The sequence below is a fragment of the Centruroides sculpturatus genome, unplaced genomic scaffold, assembly GCF_000671375.1.
Source record: "Centruroides sculpturatus isolate CEXI.00-Female unplaced genomic scaffold, Cexi_2.0 scaffold1380, whole genome shotgun sequence".
In the NCBI taxonomy this organism is placed as follows: Eukaryota; Metazoa; Arthropoda; class Arachnida; order Scorpiones; family Buthidae; genus Centruroides; species Centruroides sculpturatus.
In genome coordinates this window covers 71,498-91,978 of record NW_019385482.1, presented here as the reverse complement: position 1 = coordinate 91,978, position 20,481 = coordinate 71,498, and the positions used below count along the sequence as shown (strand labels likewise).

The 20,481-nt window shown below is 31.0% G+C and overlaps 2 protein-coding genes across 2 annotated transcripts in view; one reads left to right on the top strand and one right to left on the bottom strand.

Annotated features, from left to right (window-relative positions):
- The window catches only part of LOC111639388 (nuclear pore complex protein Nup93-like), a 66,929-nt gene extending 46,727 nt beyond the window's left edge, over nucleotides 1-20,202 (bottom strand). The window contains exon 1 of the mRNA XM_023385263.1: nucleotides 20,121-20,202. The gene's annotated coding sequence lies outside the window, so the exon portion shown is untranslated. The remainder of the gene's footprint in view (nucleotides 1-20,120) is intronic.
- On the top strand, nucleotides 10,069-11,730 carry LOC111639391 (forkhead box protein C2-like). The gene has a single exon (XM_023385266.1). The coding sequence runs from the start codon at nucleotides 10,553-10,555 to the stop codon at nucleotides 11,453-11,455; it is 903 nt and encodes a 300-aa protein (XP_023241034.1). The 5' UTR covers nucleotides 10,069-10,552; the 3' UTR covers nucleotides 11,456-11,730.
- Nucleotides 20,203-20,481: the final 279 nt, after the last annotated feature.

The window sequence follows — 20,481 nt, the reverse complement described above, 5'->3', positions numbered from 1 at the left end:
GGGTACAATCTAGAGATATGACATGTCACGGGGTACAATTTAGAGATATGACATGTCACGGGGTACGCTAATGAAAAAAAATTGGGAACCAGTGGACTAGATAATCACTCATAAGAAATTCTCAAATCCACATGCCGAAGATCCAAATTAAAATTTTATCTGAAATTGCGTAACTTTTCATTAGTATTTAAATCGGAACATTTTCATATCTTACTCGCACTACATGACTTTATCGAGGATCAAAATTGCTTATAACAGAAAAATTGAAGTCAGAAGAATAAACTTTTTTCATTTTTTGATTATTTTTGTCTTGTAGGTATTAAGACAGCTTCTTAAGTCATGCCTCATAGATTCGACCATGTTTACAATGGGGATTGTCGAGTGATGAAGAAGGGGCCCACCCTATAATAAGTATCTGGGACAGCCCACGGAAAATTCCTTGGAAATTGTTCCCCAGAGCGGTAGGCTAACTAGATCCCAGAAGTATAATCTGTTTCTATTAACTCTTTCTGTCCTGCAACCACTAAGAGGGCCTTTTTAGCAAGCCTATTCGGCCAGGCCTACAACGGGGCTCGATATATCCGGACGGACCACCCCCAAAAAATTCCGGAGTTTAGATATTACAGAAAGTATCATTTAATTCTAAATTTAAAAAATGTTAAATGAAAAATATTACTGAAATATAAAATTATATTAATATATAGCTTAACATATCAATATATCTTTAAAACATATTAATATTTAACATTTTCTATTAAATTTGAAAAGATTAGTTATTTAATGTCCCAAAGTAATCACAATAGAAACTCAAAATAATCCGAACTAAATAAAACCTGGAATCTTTCGGATAATCCAGAAACTTGTGGTTCCGGTACTTTAAACACCGTGCATTTAATGTTCCATAAACAATAAATACTGTAATTTACTGCATTTGAAGTAAATTAATTTATTTAAAATCTAACGTAATGTTACGTATATGACCCAGTTTCGCGGCGCTACAATCGACAGATGACGTATGATTTTCAGTTACATGGAGAGTTCGATTTCTATTAGTTATACTTTGTGGTATGTACTGTACAACGTTACGGGTTATTTTTTATTGAAAATATTTTTGGATAATCCGGATTTGCCTTAAATATGTCGGATCCCGTTTTTCACCATCCTTCCATCGCGTTGTAGGCCTGTCCTAACTTATAATATGCATGGTAAAAAAAGCTATTTTCATGCCTACAGAGTAGATAAAGTTTAAAAAATTCATCAATTAGTGCGGTAAAATTACATTCTTTATGAAATTTGATAGGAACTGCTCGAAATGATAATCGATGATTCTGTAAAACTAATGCTCTGTAAAATCCTGCAACCAGTTGCGTAACTTTTCCGGCAACAACATTTACAACTGTGTTTGGCGCCATCTGTTATGATATTTTATTTAAAATTTTTTAATATAATTAATTGTTATAAAATAGTTATAAAAGCTTAATTTTGAGGTTAGGGATGAGTTTTATAACAAAAAAAAAAATCGTAAATGCTAGTCATTAAGTCCGACCTCACTCGAGATATGACACACAATCCTGTCTGTCTCTCCGCTCCCTCGACCTTTAATCACTGAAATTTAATAGCATCGATACCCCTAATACACAAACCTCCTTGCAAAATTTCAGAAAGTTTAGACAAAAGACACAGGAGTTATTAAGCTTCAAAGAGGGTGAACAAAATCGTGCCGCAACCCCACACATACTAACATCCATACATACAGAAAGTACCCCAGAATTTTTTTGCATTTCTTGGAATTTCAAGGTCTCCCGAGTCCAAAATTGTAAAAATCTTAGGGGGGACCAATTTTTGACCGATCGCCATACTCTGTTATACTATATATAATAGCTGGGAAAGAGATTAAAGTTTCTATTGATAAATGTCAAAAAGTCTAGTTTTATTTTCATTATTAATTTTATTCTCATGGCTTTTGGAGAGGAGCTCACCGGTGGATAACAGCATTAAAAACACTGTTAGTTGGTCGTGGGTTCGCGCCTCACCAACGAGCTAGCCGCGTGGATTGAATTAGTGGAATAAGATAAAGCATAGGCCATATGCCAAGAGGATACCTCCCAAAAGGACTTTTTATGAGAGATATGGAAGACTGTCCCCTATTTAGTTAGTAGACAAGTGAAGTAAAACAGGAAAACTCCACGTGTCTAGTCGTTTGGTGAGGCGCAACCAACTACCAGTGTTTGGTGGTTTATCCACTATGGCCATTGGTGATGGATTTTCCCGGGTTTTCTTCACATATCTAACATCTAAATAAGAGCCAGTTTCCCGTAAAAGTCCTTCTAAATGGCACCACCCCTTGGCAGATCTGTGTATTGCGTTGCCTTATCTCATCAATCCCATATTGGAGATGAATAGAGCCCACGTTGGTAACTGAATATGACACCACCTCTCTCTTTCCTCCTTATTATTTTCTATTTAGCCTATAGTTAAAGTGTTGTGTATAATCGAATAAAACAAATCTAAGACGTAATAATATTTAAATTCGAAATAAAATAATTTCAGTTTAATCATTTCCTGTATTAGACTGTATTGGTATTTAAACTTCCAAACTTCTTATATTTTCTGTTATTATTATTATTAATTGTGGCATATATTATACTTATAAAATCGTCTCTACATACAGACAAACAGATTTACAGAAAAATACCCATTAAATCTTCGATAATCATACAATAAATGAGCTTTTATCTTATGTCAAATTCCTGTTTGTACGTTGTATTTAAGATGTTATATTATGTTACAGTAAAACCCGTTTAAAGCGGAACCTTAATATAACGAACACGTGCCTAAATGAGACAAATTCTTCGGAATGGAGCGATTTTCTGTGTTAAGAAACCTGTTCAAAACGGAAACCTGCCAAAGCGGAATACCGTTGCGAGTCCGGTTTACACAGGTTTTACTGTAATTAAGCAAAATATATTTAATTTAAGCTTATTTTATGTACGATTTTTCTTTCGTTCTCGAAAAAAAAAAAATATTCAAATTTTCCACGCTTATCAATTTAGCATCGTCCTCGGCATCTCGATGATGCCGAAGAAGATGCTAAATTGATAATTGTATTATTTATTAATGAAAGCCAACTGAATATAAATGACGTAAATTTTATAATATAGATACAATTTAAATGCAATTAAAACATTCAGATTATTCAGAATTTGCTATATTAAAAATAATTTGGTAACTTCATACTAATGATGTAATCTTGTAAGAACTTCTGGACTTTAAACTGTGATATTAAAAGTTAAAAAGGTATCAAAATTCTCAATTTTTTTGTAAGTTTAAAATATATTTTCTCTTCAATTTTATTATATTAAAACAATCGTCATCGTAGATTACCCCTGAGCTTGAGAGAGATGAGATGAGACTCATAAATATGAAGTAAACTTTCCAAAAGAATTGTAACACTTCATAAAAGTATATAAAACAGTATTTTTTATGATTTTATATAAAAAAGAAATTTAATTTATATTACTTTCAAGTTTAAATTTTGGGCCTTTCTGTGTCTAGTATAGAACCAAGATAAATGAGGCCCCTTCGCTAGCTGTCAAAGGAAGGTTAGTAGAAGGCCCTAGTTTATCTTAGTTGTAATTTTGTGTATTAGAAAGTGTATTTTATAAATCTAAATTAATTTTTATTCTACTTTTTTTTATATATTTAAACGTTTATTTCGATCTTTGCACTAATTAAATTAAATTCTTTTAAAGAAAATACACTAATTCTCTTCAAATTTTTACACAAACAAATCTCTTGCAAACAATTATTCAGACGAAGAAGAAGAAGAAAATAGCCTTTGAGTTTGACATATTTTCAACTGAACTCCATAAGAATGAATGGAGAGGAGGAGGACAAAAGACTCTTTTTAAACTATCAAAACTTATTTTGAACAAAAAAACAGGATGCTAAATATTCGAGAAAGGAAAGACCTTATTCTCCTACAGGCAAAAAAAAAATAAAAAAAATAAGGCATTTTTTATAAATTCTTAAGTTGATTCAACTGTTTATAAACATGACAAACATTCATGATTAATTATAATTACAGTTTAATTGCTCGAGCTCGTTGTTAATTGGGAATTTTTAACATTGTTTACGCATAAATAAATTAAATTTTGTATTGATTGTCGCATTTTATCGATTTATTTAAGCGTGTAGATTATAGTAACTTAGCTTATAAAAAAAAAAATGGTAAAATGATCTAGACGAAAAGGGTGTTAAGAAGTTTGTTAACTTAACCTCTTTTAAAAGTTTTATTCGACTTTTTGCTGCCAAAAAAGCGTGTAAATGAAGGGAATCAGTCAATTCAATCAATTAAAAATTCAGGTTAATATACGTAAATCATGAGAAATTTGTAAATATAACTAGAAATATCAGAGAAAAAAACTATATATATTTTTTTAAATAATAAATGTACAGTATTTAATTACGCCCAAATAGACAGGGTGATTAGTTACGGGCCCTAGACAAGGGGGCCTTCACAATTTAATCTTTTGTGTATAAAACACGATAAGAAACTGTTATAAATTAAAGTTCTGTTTGATAAGTCGTGAAAAATATGTTTTTTTTAAATTGTTTTAATGGTGAAGACCTCGTAAATGTGAGGCCCCATTTCACGTCTCTCGGGCCTGTATATAGTAATATTCGTAAAGTATAACGTTAAATATATTAAGAATTCGATTAGAAATAAAATAAATAAGACAGAAAAATTAATAATAATCATACAATTCTTAATTTATTTTACTGTTACTGTATTAAGAGAGAGATAAAGTTGAGAAACCTTCAAGCATAGATAACGAAGGGATAGGCCTAAGACAAAGAAGGCCCCTTTTTTGAAAAATATATTTTAATTTGTTTATTGATTTTATTCATAGATTTTATAAGTTTTAGAACAGGCAAAGGCCTCATATTTGTTTCATCTTCAAGTCTACACACGAGATTGAAAGATCTTCGCACTCTTTCGACACAAAAATAACATACGTCAATCATTCTGATAGTTTAATTTTACTATCGAAAAATATAATTAATAAATTAATAACAATAATCCTTACTTAAAACAATATTTTAAAGCAATTTAACGCCATTGAAGTAAGTTACTTTGTAAAGGAGCAGCAGCACATTTTAATATTTAGTTACTTTTGTGGGTGTAAAACGGATCCTTTACTTAATTTATTTATTTTTTTAATGGCTAAATAAGTAAAAGAATTAAAAAAAAAAAAACATTAATATAATACGAAATAAAGACGATCGCGTGTGCAATAAATCTGTCTAAGTTGATGTAATTAGATCTAACGCTTTGGTAAATTTATAAAACGTTTCTATAATATAAAAATCTTTTTCATTCGAATAATTTGAAGACGGTCAGCAAAGTTATCTACTAAATAAAATAAAAATCACATTAAATCCTCCAGTTTCTCTCGAAACTTTCCATAGTGACAACATGATTGAGGAGTTTGAACTGATATATCAACTGAGTGATGAGTTTATCTCCTCCTCCTCCATCACATTTTTACTCGCATCACTTTTAATTAATTTGAAATATATAGGTTTTTATCTTAAATTTTTTCACTTTACTTTAAAAAAAATTTTTTTATACCTTATTTATCTAAAAATAAGCTGTTATAAGGATAAAAATGTCTCGAGATTCTAACAGTTACAAACATTTATATAAGGTAAAAAGTCTATTAACGATGATGTAAAAATACATTTTGCTTTATTAAATTATTATATTTATAATTTTAAATAATTAAAATATTAAAGTCATAAGCTTTAAAAGGCCTTTCACCTTCACGTACGTGTAAAAAAAAAATGTGAGGCCCTACTAGGCTGGATAACTTAATTAAATGTTTAATAATTAAATTTTTAAGAATTTCAAGCATTTAATTACTTATTTTAAGACTGAATTAATTGATTCTAATACGTTATTTGTTTTTAAAATCATCGAGAATTACTTGACTGGATTGCTATTTATTTATCACAGGAAGAGATAAATTGTTGTAAGTTTGTTATATTTTTCTTTAATGAATCATCAAATCTTTATTAAAAAACTAAAAAAAAATTAATCCCTAAAGATATAAACTACATTTTAAAAAATATTAATTAATAATTTAATTTTCTAATATATATATATTAAAAAAAATTCAAATTTCAAAACGAATCAATCAGAATGGTCGTTAGAGAAAAATCATAACATTGAAACCGTCCCCCGAGTCGCTATTGGTTGAATTTGGAGGGCGTTTTTGTCATAACTGTTTATCAATCAGAGTGCATAAGAGTGGTAATTCGTCCTAGGGGACTTAGGGAAGTTTTTCTCAAGCATTTCGATAAAACTGATCCCAAGTGTTGAAAGGCAGCAACTCAATGTTGAATAAACACCATTGGAATTAATGGGTTTTGGGTCAGCACCCGACCCCAATGATGTCTGGGATCGTGTTGCACTTCTTTAGTCCATTTTCTTCTTCTTTTTTTTTTTATTTTTTTCTTTTAAAAAATTCAAAAACTTTACAGCTCATGTAAATAACCCATCGTTAATTTATATAGGAGTGGCTCGGTTTACGAGTTGAATAAATAAATATGGTCGCTTTTAATAATTTATTCGCTGAAAGTGTATGTTAAAAAGTAAATTATGACGTGTTTTACGCTTGTAGTCGGTAAGAAAGTGTTTTATTAAGTTATATTTAGAAGTAAAATCTTGTAAATTTTCTCTAGTTTTGCTTTAATAACATAAAAAAAAAAGGTATTAGAATATCCCTTAATTTTTTTAGTGATAAAACTCGTAATTTAACGTAAAAAACTGAAAAAATTTGGAGATTTTTAGAAGTTTAAAGTATATAAGACATCAAAATAAATGTGGAAGAGTAGATTAAATAACTTAATATATATATATATTTTTTTTATACGAGCAGTTTTATTAGTTGTTATAGGGTGAGAAGTATTAGATGTCCACTATTTATTGATCCAGAAAACACTTGGGATTAAAGTAAGAATAAAATATAATTTTTATTATTATTATAATATCTTCTTAAAGTAAGAAACATCATTAAAAATATTATTATTATTTTTTTCTATTTATTTATTTAAACAAAATGTTAGAATGTTTACTTTAGTGAATAGAAAAATAATAATTTTTTTTTTCTTTTAATATGAGAGAATTTAATTAAATTTTAAAGGTTTTAATTGTGAGAAATATATTCCTCGCACACATTTTTACATTATTAATTAATTTTATTATCGATAAAAGTCTACAAAATGAGCGTAGAAGGTCTACAGAATGATAGAAAGGCCTACGAAGTAACTATACTAAAGGCTTACAAAATGCTTATAGAGGTTCTTAAAGGTAAAAGCTGACTTCCTATGAGCATTTTCATGTTAAAATTTCAGATACTCATAGTTTATTTGCAACATTATTTAATTTATTCCATTATAAATCCAATTTTTACACTTAAATTACAACTCGAAGATGCAAAGTAAACGCTTTAATATAGTTTAATAAGTTTACTAAGTAATATCAGATAATTATTTTACTATTAAACGTTGACAAATATTTCAAGACAAAATTTTGAAGTGTAAAAAAATGTGTTTGAATGATTAATACACGAATGAAACTAGTTTATATAAACAATATTTGAGAAATTCTCAAAGTATGTGTTGAAGTTATCAGCTGTTAGTTTTAATGACCAGTGAAGAAAATATTATTATTATCTAGTATATTTTTTATCGTTTATAATATAATATAATCATAAGTTTAATCAGGATTTTAGTAGTAAATTACATACAAGCAAAGTAGGTGATACTTTTAAACTCGCATTCCCATCCCTGAAAAGTCGCAAATTTTTCAGATTTCTTACGGTGTTTTACTGAAATTTTTTAATAGATTATCAATTATAGAATAATATAAACTCATAACAATTTTATATTAAATATCTTCTACATAGAGCCTTAAAAAATAAATGTTTTGATGTGATTTTTATATACTTGTTTAATCGTTTAATATTTCTTTAAGAGAAGTTTGTATTTACTTAATAAATAATACAAGTCTTAAAAAAAAAAAGGAAATAGAAAAATCTATAGAAAGATCGAATCAATTTTTTTTTTATTTCTTTCAAGAAAATCGAACTTTTCCATCTCTATTTTAGATTTATACAATCAAATTTTAAGAACTAGAAAGATTTCTTCATTTAATTTTAAACATTTATCTTTAAATTTTAGCATAATTTAACTCTAATTACATACATATGTATATATATTTAAAAAAAGGCATCTTATCCATGAAGATTAAGCTATGAAATACACGTGGGTTAATCCAGCAGTTCTAACAAGAGCGCTTAGGCACATGGCTAAAATAGCCCAGGAGAGATGGGGGAAGGAAAGAAAAAACACTCCCTCGCGTGTCCCGGGGCATGGGAACTAATGCAGGTTGGTGGATAAACTCCAAACATGGGTTTCATTACTTTCCCATTCAATTAACTGGTCTGTAGCGTAAGAATAACAATCCCGAGGGCTATCGAGGGTAGGGAGGGTGTTAGTCGATATACCACTTTCTTCACTCGCAATGTTTAGGTTATTTCTCATCCCCGTCTCTGTCATAGAAATTATTTTCCAAGCCGCTAAAATAACCAAGGTGTAGTAGGTGATGTAATCGTTTCCTATTATGGTTTTGATGATCTTTAGTTGTTTAATTTTTATCTCCATCTAGACATAACTGATGAAGTGCTAGATGGATAAAGAGCAATTTTAGAGTATGATAACTGGCTGTTACATTTTGTTTCGACCTGTTAAATCTACTTCTTCTTCTTCTTCTTCTTTTATGCTTTTAATGCTGAAAAATTCCAGATTTTTTTATGATAATTTTACTCTTTAAGATAGCCTATATTTTTTTAAATTTTATTTTATAGAAAATATATTTATTCATTTTTCGCTTATTTTTTAATCAATAAAAAAATAATTAATGATAAAATTTGATGTGTAACGAGTTAAAATTTATTTAAATATTTAAATGCGTTATTTCCTTATGATAATTAATGATTTAATATATTAAATTAAATCTGATAATTAAAAATCAAATTAAAAAGTACTAAATGAATTGTTTTTTAATTGCTTAAAAAGAATTAAATGTTTAAAATAATTAAGAAATTTAAGAATATTTTTTTTTTTGAAGCAGAAATTAAATAAAAATATTTAAAAATTGAATTGTAAAAAACATTAGCAAAATACTTGTTTTAAAAATTAGTAAAGAGCGGTAGCTTTTAATATATTATCTCGTTACAGAAAGCAATCATCTGCATAAAACTTCCAACACTAATGGTCTGTTTGTTCGCAGGCAAGAATATAAACAGAAGAACTTGTTTGATTATTTTACTCATTGGATATTCTATCTAATTATGGAAACGTCGGTTTCTATTATACTTTTCGCCCAACTGCTAGAAAAAATAAATATTTTCCCACTATCTACTAAGTCAATATAACGGTTCGACCACCATCACGTACATAACAGACACACTAACTCCCCTTCTAAGCTGTCTTTACACATTCCAAAACTACAGAATTAACTTTAAAAAAAAAGTGGCACGTGTAATTTATCAAAGACTAAGTTAATATAGCTTTAATTTTCTTTATACTTTTTTAAGTTTATTTAGTGGAGATTTGTGTTCTGTTCTCGCTCTTCTTCTTACTCTCCTGTGTTTATTTATCATTCTACTACTTATACAAATAAGCATTTAGTGGGTGGTTTGATGGATTTTTTTAGTTATAATAATTAACAGGTTTTGTATAATTTGGGAGTTAATCGGGTTGAGTATCTTCCCACAGAGTATTGTCATCACGTGCAAATCTAACGCTCCTTTTCCCAAGACGGGGAAGTAAATATTTGTCCTTCGAGCCGGGTCTATGATACTCGTATAAAATAAGCAGAGAAATATACACCGATCTGGGTGGGCTCGGACCGCCCTCTTTCGAAAAATCAAGAGGAGGAGCCACGACTCGATAGAAGAAGACGTGGAAGTTAGAAGAAGAAGAGGAAGAAAAAAAAAAAGGCGCTTCATCTTAACTAAGTAGCGACTATGTATGCGTGCGCCAGTGTAATAATAACATTCAACATCATCCAACGGTATCGAAGGAGAGGTTGTTTTGCTGCTGAACTGTCCCGTGGATGTTTTCCTGTGCCTGCGGTGTTTTCAAGTGTTTGCGTCCCTTCCCAGAGATCTAATCAAAGTGGTGTGTGAGTGAATGTTTTTGTAACACCAGGTTCTGTCCGGGCCAGTGAATGGAAACATTGAACTAGGTTTGTTTTACTCTGCCTGTGGTGGCTGTTGAATCTCAAAATAAGCTTGCTAACACACCTTCGGGGGCTGTCACCGTCCTATCGGGTTTGCGGTCTTTTCGCATACATCCCAGATCACAAGCTGCACTCTATCGGCACACCGTCTATATAAGAGAGGTAGGAATTTTCTCTCATTTTCCATGTCGTCCCCGCAGTTATTGGTCAAGTAGAGTGGACAAATAACGCATCGCATCTATGACATCGCCCATAGGTAGATATTACGGACTGTTTACCGAACGTTTGCTCTATCCTTGCGGTGTTGTTCGACCTACTGCCGTTTCGTTAAATGCCGACCCCATACCGCAATATGACGTCAGCGTGGGTAGCGGGCAGCAACAACCCGGAGATAGAAGGTCCGATCATCTACAGAAACCGCCATATTCTTACATTGCTCTGATTGCCATGGCCATAAGAAGTGTGCCAGACCAGAAAATCACGCTGAACGGCATCTACAAATTTATCATGGATCGCTTTCCTTACTACCACGACAACAAACAAGGTTGGCAGAATTCCATCCGTCACAATCTCAGCCTAAACGATTGCTTCATTAAGGTACCCAGAGAAAAAGGTAAGCCGGGTAAAGGTAACTATTGGACTTTAGACCCAAATAGCGAAGAAATGTTCGAAAACGGAAACTTTCGAAGGAGAAAAAGAAGGAATAAAACTCCTTACAAACAAGACAGTAAAGTTGAAGTTAGTTTAGAAGCGCAACAACCGGTAAGGAGCGAAAAGAGCGCGGATTATACCAAACTCAAACAGGTGGCCGAAGCCGAAAAGGTACCCATTTCCAGAGAAGAAGTGAAGGAGAAAAGAACTGTATCGTTTAGCATCGACAGCATCATCGGAGAAAGTAGATCTTCTCGTTTATCTCCACCCACATCGTCGACAGAAGACAGTTGTGTATTCTACTCCATCCCATTCCAGTCGTACTTGCCTACACTTTGTCCCCAATTAGTACCCAATTATTGCTATTCGGTCCATGATTTGTGGACACCACACGAAGCCAATTTGGCACCGGTATCGTATTGGTACCCTCTTCTTTCTAGTGTTAAACCATGCTCCTCGAATAGCAGTCCTTCGTTGGAATCGGCCAGATGACAAACATTTCTCCAACTTTAAATAGGCATAGGACCAAAGAAGACGTGTCAACCAGACTATTCCTGACACCATTAACAGTTTTAAAATTTATATACAGTAATTCCAAATTTCTTATATATGCTACCGTTGTATTAAATGTGATGTAGAGTACCAAGTTATATATATAAATATATATACATAATATTTGTTACTATAGAAGTTGCGGATCGTCGTTCAGGCTTAGTTGTATCACTTCCTTTGTTAATTTTGGGTGCAATTTGTGAAGATAATGTTAAAATGCTATTGAATGAATGTGAAAATAAATGTATGTTTTTATGTCGTTATCAGTTTTATGTTTGAATTTCATTTTTAAAGCTAAAAATTTTAAAGATGTGCGAATTAATGCGTGTCTCTGTGCGTGCCTTTGTGTTACTGTACAGTAAATGAGTTTTAGAATTAATTGTATGTCTTATTGCGTGTCTTAAAATACTAAAAATTCATTTCAGAATTAATTTAATTTAAAAAAAAAATTACAGAAGAAACTTTTATGTCGTGATCACAGCTCTTCTTAGCGAAAATTATAATCACAAGACGTAATTTTATGGTAAGTTTTTACGCTTTCATACGTAAGGAATTTAATTTAACAATTTAATAAGTTGGTAAATATCTCAATTATATATTAACTAAACTAAAATACGTTTACTGTCTTAAAGTTATATTCGAATTATTATAATTATAACTTAGTTATATATTAGGGATGACTGTAAGTCCCAGTTTGTACGGGACAGTTCCGGATTTCTCCTGTTTTTAAACCGTCAAAAATAGAATAAAACTTTAAACAGAACCATTTTATATATCTTCTAATGCAGTATAATCAATTTATAATTCAATATGTAAATTATTTTTTAAAAAATAATCTTAGTTTAACCGTTTTTAGACCCATTTTTCAGTCACTCTTTGTGCGATAAACAATATGTTACTCTGTGCCTATATAAAATTATGCCTTAAGGGGTTGTCTATTAATTACGTGTACGATTTAAGAGAGGGAGGAGGGGATTGCGTAAAGTACATCATTGTACACGATGGGGAGCGATGGATCGGGGTATTGTCTACGCGGACCTTTTTTTGGTATATGCATTTGTATTTTATAAGCCTATGCGAATAAAGTATGTCAGAAAATGTTTGCAGAACTTTTTACAGTCATTTATTCAATATCAGGGGGTGCATAAAATGAAATTAAAGCGGAGGGGTTTGCCAAAAGTACAGTACATCATTGTACGCACGAGAGAAAGGGGGTCAAAAGTGGCATAAAAATGCATACGTAATTAATAGACGGTACCTAAGGTTCTGTGTAATATTAACACGATTTTAAAGGCAAACGGCGCTTTTATCACCCTTTTATTAATTTGAAAACGATGGCAAATTATTTACGATTGGATCAGTGAGTGGGAGATTATAGAGGACAAAACCTCTTCAGTAAAAGAGATTGAACATTCCCACGGACTTTTCGCCTTCAACCTTTGACCCGATAGATTCTCTATTTAATGTTTGCTTTTCTCGTTACCCGTATTCGATTACTTTCCCTCGTTAGAAACTCTGATCCGTATCGTCTAATCACGACCCTTGCTTTACCGGAAGGTCTTCGTGACAGCTCTGTTCGTCCTCTGTTTATGTCGGATATCACTTATACTTCGGTTTCTCTGCATCTTTCTCGAACGAGCCGAAACAAAGACCCTCTGTTTTTACTTCTATATAACGCATTCCTTCGAAATAACGTCACGCTTAATTGTTCTAATCGAGTTCTTTTGTAGTTTTTTTTCCCTTACTTTTTAAGTAATTAAAAATTAATTTTCTGAGCTCATAAATTTATATTTTATGATTTTTTTTTCGATAAACTGACAGAAAACTTGGAGAGAATTGATGGAATTTGAAGCTGAGCCTCGTCGTTCGGGAAGGTTAAAATTGTATTTATCTTATAAATTAATGAAGTATTATGCTTTAAAAAAAGTTTGTTGTTTGGTGTCGTATTGTAAAAGTATAAAATGAAAACATAAAGTCGCAAATCACAAGAGATGCTGTCAAGTCTGATGATATAACGGAAGTTCCAGTGCGTCATTTGTTTAGGATTTAGGAATCTGTTTAACAAAATGCCCCATCTGTCGTTTATTTTGTCTGATTTTAATGTCTGCCACCGAAACCGTCACATGTTTCGATGTTTATATAACACCTTCCCAGATCAGCAACTCCATCTGGTCGGGTGCAACTTCGACAAAGGAGCCGTTGTTGTCGATGTAACGTCCTTGAAGCCTAGGCACGTGCGATATTTCACGCCCAAAATCAACTTCCTGCCAAAGGTTGGTTCAGATACCAGAAGGTGGTGATAAGAGACCGGTAAATTAATTGGCGTTGAGGATGATGTGAGTCATTGAATATTATCTTCCTTCCAATAGAACTCCTCAACCTCTAATTACATTAAAAGATCCTCCTCTTCGCTTGAAATAAACTTGTAAATGTTTAAATTATCTCTACTATTTTAAAATATAATGAGAAAATATTCTAAAAATAAAGTTTTTATAAGTGAAAATTCACTTTAAAGTGGGATTCATTTACGAAAAGAACACTAGAGATTAAGATGTAAAATTATGTTATCTTTTATGTCAATTTACTGTTAATATAAACAGGATTTTTAATTAGTAAATTATGTTTATATATATAATATAAATTGATTTATATGTATATCAATTAACAAAGTTTATCACATAAGTCTATATGACAAATATTGATTTAAAGATAATTTAAGGAGGAATCTCCTCCCAACCGGATCTAATTATATCTATATGTTGTAAATATAATTCTATGAATATTTATTTTATTTTATTTGAACTCAGTTAAACAAAATAGATTTAATTGTGATCCTTTATACATTATTTACACTACATTAAAGTTCTTTTTCTCTGTTAAGAGAATAAAACTTTAAGTTTTCTAATATATTAATTAATTATATATTTTAATAATAATATTTTATATTTCTTATAATATTATTTTAAGATATTTATGATTCACCTTAAACATTTTTATTTTTATATAACACCACTAGATGGCGAGACGAGTTTGTATTTTGTAAAATTTATTTAATTAATATTTTAAAAATTATTTATTAATTTAAAAAATTCCGTAAAAATAAATAATACAGTAAATATTTTAAAAAATACGTCAAAATTATAAAAGAATTGTCTTATTGATGAATAATCGATTACGGTATAAATCTTATATGAATGAATACCACGTGATTCGTTATATTTTACTATAATCACGTGATCGCTTCATTCATATTTTAAATGTTTTACAAAAAGGCTTTATGAATGAAGGTCACGTGACTGTAGTAAAATAAAGATTTGTAAAATTATAGAAATTTTTCCATTATAGAATACATAAAGTATTCGCGTGATATAGATGACAGGAATCACGTGATCGCTGTCATTATTTAGTCACGTGATTTCTGTCATACTGTGTAATCATTATTGTATTACGTCATTTCTGTCATTAATACCGTAGATTCATTTGTTTTGTCTACACAATGTACACTTTTACGTCAAATTGACGTCATTATCACGTTTTCACGTAAAATAAACTAAGAATGACGTAAAATTAGCGTAATAGCGTACACTATTCGGATAAAACGAATGAAACTTGTGTAATTATACAAGCATTGATGCTTTACTATAACAGAAATTACACGATGAAGATTTTATAAGTATGTTTGTCTATCCGTATGGTTTTTTAAAATCTTTCTAGTCATAATACTTATAAAATCTATCTTAATTATTTTATTTGAAATAATAGACTATAAAATTAAAGAATATTTTATACTGTTAAACATTTCCTTTTATTTTATTTATATTTAAAGAGACTTAAAATATTGTTTAACTTATTTAAAGCGTGATTTATTTCTTGTTTAATTGCATGTAAAATTATGAAAGCAAACGATCGAGAATTTGAATTTATTTCAATCGAAAGCAATATCTAGAAAGTGAACCTGTGTCAAACACATTAAAGAACTTGAAAAGGTATCAAAGTAAGCAATAAAATAATTGTAAACAAATTTCTCAAGTAGAAGATAATATTTATCTTTACGTATATTTTTAAAGAGCAATTAACGATGTAAGTATTCTATAAATGTAGACAGAAATGTTGTAACACCTTCTGCAGACAGAAAACAACATCCACAGTTTCACATGTGTAACACTACCTTGTTCTTAAGGCAGTATTGGGATGTTGCACGTATTTACATGTCTCACCTCCCGTATACTACATGATTAATGACTTTCAGGCTCGACAATAAACCTTTTCTTTTTTTTTCGTTCTTTCTTTTAGTATTACGGTGATGCATTTATTTTATTTAAATTTGTTATTTTTTTTTATTTTATTTTTTTAAATTTTATCTACGTCTTTCTTGCGTATGGAATGACGTTTTCGCTTGACATTGGTATGTGGAACTCGCTTTGTTGCATTCTAAAGTTAGCAAAAAATGAAAGAAAAAAAATATAAGGGAGTTAATAGGCACGCTATTTAGCATAGTAAGTTTGACCCCGTTTGGTAGCATAAGACTAGAAAGTTTTGCCAAGAAAAAATCGGAACGTGGACATGTTTGTGATAAAACTGTTGCTTTGGACATTTTCCGTAAATTGTTCGAAGCGATTTACAATCATATCTTCGTGTTGGCACGCCAAAAATTGCCTTTATAACCGCCGAAAAACTGTCGTAGTTTTAAAACACGTCGACAGATGGAGCTAGTTTAAATCGTGTTTATTACATTAAAACACTGTATTTGTAGAATGGTGTTTTAATTTAATATTTTTAGAAAGATTTCTATAATTTTAATAACTTTTTAAGAAATTATTAGTAAAATATTGGAAGTAACTGAATAGGATGTTTAAATATTCCCGAAAAGCTACTTAAATTAGCTGTTGATGTTTTAATTGCAAAATATGAAGAGACTAGATATTTCGTATCACTTAATATTTTAGGGTGAAAGTTATGCTACTATTTCCGTCCTTGTTACGTAAACAAGGGAAGTAATCCGACACTTCTGGAAATTTACAACACGATGTACAGTACATATCGCTAATACTAACAGGGGTGAAAGGTCAATTCGATCAAACTCATCCCGTAAGAAGTATTAGCGAATGAAGCAGCTTAACCCATCAAAAAAAATTTAAAAAAAAAGACTAAACAGAAGGAGGGAAAATCCTTCATCTTCAACCATTCTTCTTGCAGTCAAAAAATCGCTTTAGGTTATGTTTACGTAGCGTGTCATAGTCATAACATGTATTAATATATTTGGGATCAAAGGACAGTTTAATGACGTTTACCATCATTCCAGATGCTGGAAAGGAGAAGACAATACTCTGAGTTTGTTAACGTTGTGTGTGCAGACAGGTTCATCTCTGTCACCAGCTTAACCCCTGGATTACATCTGTGATTGGTTGCAGCGTACATACAAGACGAGAAGCGAAGCAGCAGCATCAGCTGTGCATTTTCTAGTTTTAGAACTAGCATTAGGGGGTAGGTAGATGACCCACAAGCATCGTGCTAGAAGGAAGAACTTATTGTTTAGATTCTCCACATGATATGTTTGAAGCTATGAAAAGAAAGGTTTGTCTTCCAGCAAACTTTTGCATTGCACGTGTATAAAGGTGGTTGAAATTCCTCCATAAGTTTATTTATAACCGCTTAAATTACAATGGATCCAGTTTTATAGCCGTATTTGCTTTATACACCAGTAAAATTTCTGCTGTATTTGAGAATTTATTTAGTGATTTTTAAAATTAGTAAGTATTTGTAGGGCGTACTTACCGGGCGGATAAGGGATTTTGTTCTAAACTTGATGGGTTTAAAGGTTTTGGAGTGGTATAAAGAGATAAAATATTACTTGTTTAGTATTCAGATAGATGAAGACGGAGTTACAAGCTTATCGATAAAAAACAGAGAGGAATGGAAATAAAGATAAGGTTGAGTGTTAGGAGAAAAGGAAAAAAAGAAAGGGTTATTTCGAGTCTGTCTTATTTATAACAGATGTTTCTGTAACAAATAATTGGTTATCTGCATACACATCCGTTTTGAAGAAGATCCGAGATAATAATTGAGAAACAACCTTTTGGACTTCGTAACGCCGGAAATGCTTGACAACTACATCAAAAAAGGCGTAGATCTTCCATTTTCATTCATTTATTCTAGCTTCTTTTGTCGAAATAATAATTTAAGTCAAAGAAAATATTATAAATATAAGTGGAAGAAACTGTGAGATGAAGTTCCTGTTTGGAAGAAAAGGGCAGGGAAGATTAACCACGTGTCAAAATGTCAAAACTAAGTTTGTAAATACGCGTATACAAAAGAGAGAATGGGATTTAATGGTCATTTTCATCGGTTGAAATATTTATAAATGTTCATAACAGATTTATAAGAGAGGCTTTTTGATGTTTTTTATACTAATTCAATCAAATTTAATGAAAATTTTGAAATAAAATGAATAAACTGAGCTTTAAAACCGATTTGAAATTTTTTAGTAATTTTTATTTTTGAAATTAATCGATTAATCGATTTTTCGAATCGATTATTTGAATACATTTCGAAATCGATTAATTAAATCGAGTTTGAAATTAAATAAATCGATTTCAAAATTATCTTTGAAACTGATCGGTTAATTCCGACTGTTCAGCTAATTGAGTTTTGTAATTGAACAATTAAATGCGATTAAATGAATTGAAATGGAATAATTAAATAATTTAAAAAAAAATTGATTTATTCTTAAAAAGTGTCACATGCTTTCAAAATCTAATTAATTTCTACGTGATAAAACTAAGTTATATAATCGCGTAGGCCCTATTCAGCCTTTTGTTTCTATAAACAAAAATGTATATCGCATCATAACCTAACTATTTTATGTCTACATAATTAAATTTGAAAATAATTGTAATTGAAAAGAAAGAAAAGGGAAAAAAAACAATAAAGTTGGTAGAGAAAAGCGTGCACTTGTAACAAAAGAAGTTTGAATGACAGAAAAAGGAAATATTAACAAAGGCTTCGAATCAGGAACCGCTACATGTGGTCAGTTGTCATACCTTTGTTCTCATCCACCTGCGTGGAATATTTTTTGCGCTTTTATTCCTCGTGATGCATTTTTAATGTTACACGTACAAGGACGGTCATTTCATTTATCAAGAGGTTCGTACCATTCTGGACGCGAGAGTGACAAACGAATAGTAACTATGATGCAAAAACAAGATGAATGCTGCATTTCCTAAAGGAAGGAAATGAACCTAGGTTAAAGGAAAGATTATTTCGTCAACATGTCTGACATCTATTTATCACAGGGACAGCGGGTGGCTGCTGAAAGCTTGTCCCTTGGCTGGCTGCTCACCGACATCTCCGGATGGGGAAGAAAGCTTGTAATGGGGTGCACGCAGGTCACAGCTATTTGTATTTCACGGACACACAAGATACATTGCCGATGCTTCCTGTAAATATCAAATTTACTAGGTTAAACGAAATTATACGAAGGAGTAAAGCGAAAACCTCGCTTGAAACTCAATTAATTTACACTACGAGACTTTCTATCAATAGTATAACCTCTCTTAACGATAACTCCCACGCGGTGGCCAGATTAGACTTTCGAATTTATCCACTTTGATCATTATCCAAGGATGCATAACAGCATGACAAACTGTACAGATCATAGTCTGGAAGCTGTGATTGGTCTCTAACTCTAAAATTTCATCTAATCTAAACAAGGATATTTCTTTCTACATTAACGTTACGGTATATTAAAATATCATTCAGCACGCTCCGTACTTTTACAGCTTATAAAAGTCCTCGTAAATTTGAAAAGAAGAACAAAACCGAATTCGCAAATTTATTTTTAGCTTTTAACTCAACTTTTCAAGGTTTTATTATTTTCCTCCTAAACTTCTTAATTATAGACCAAAGGGGAAAATAAAAAAAAACAAAAAAAAAAAAAAAAGGATAGAAGGATCTAAGTAGGCCACTCTTCCAAATTGCTTGACATAAGGTCATTTCTATTTAGCTATTCTTTCTTAGTTTTTAACCTTATATAGCCGCGAAAAATAGAAGAGTAAACTACGCGAAACAAAGCCACTTGTAGTGATTTGTAAACGAAAACTTCCTCAATTAATATAGGCTAATTAGTTGCAATTATCGAACGTATATTTACTAAATCTTTCAATAACCAAGCTATAGAGGATCCTAATACCTTTTGAAACGAACAGAAAATTACCAGACCCAAATTCTCCACGATAAATAACGATCATTTTCTGTAATCTGGGCCGAGACCAGATCCAGATAGTTTGCTGAAGACCAAAATAGAAGCGATGAATACACACACCGGACCCAGGTCGGTATAATGTACGTAAATCAAGCGTCTATTTACGGGACCAAGGAAATGTTGCGTGATTTTCTGGATGATTTCAGTCGGCACGTGCGTAATACGACACCCTTTCACGTACAGGTCATGTGACAGGATGTGAAGATTCATAAGTCACAATGGCAACCGTTAGTTTACATAACTTTACATTCTCTTGTCGTTCGAATATTGATTGCTCTTCTCTTCTTCCGATTCTTCTACATTATTCTTAACGTTTAGCCTAGAAACGAGTTTAGAAAATCTTACCCTCTAATATTTGGTGAAGGGTCTATTTTGGAGATTCCTATTTATATTTCCATCGCTTCTGATGCTAATCTTCGACTCTTAGCAACGATTTGTTTTCGGGAAAGAGAGAAATATTGTTGTAAACCATTGCAGAATAACAGATGATCGATACACAAACATTACTTTTCGTAAATACTTTCACCACTTATGTCGGACCAATTAGCATTTCTAGCACTTTACATATACACGATTTGTTTTTACTTTTTTTTTATGATACTTGACCTAACAATAATTTTATTAAATTATTAGTTTGTAAGCCAAATAAGTGAATTCGTGTCTTTTATACAATAATAAAAATTAAATATAGTTTATAGGTTTATGA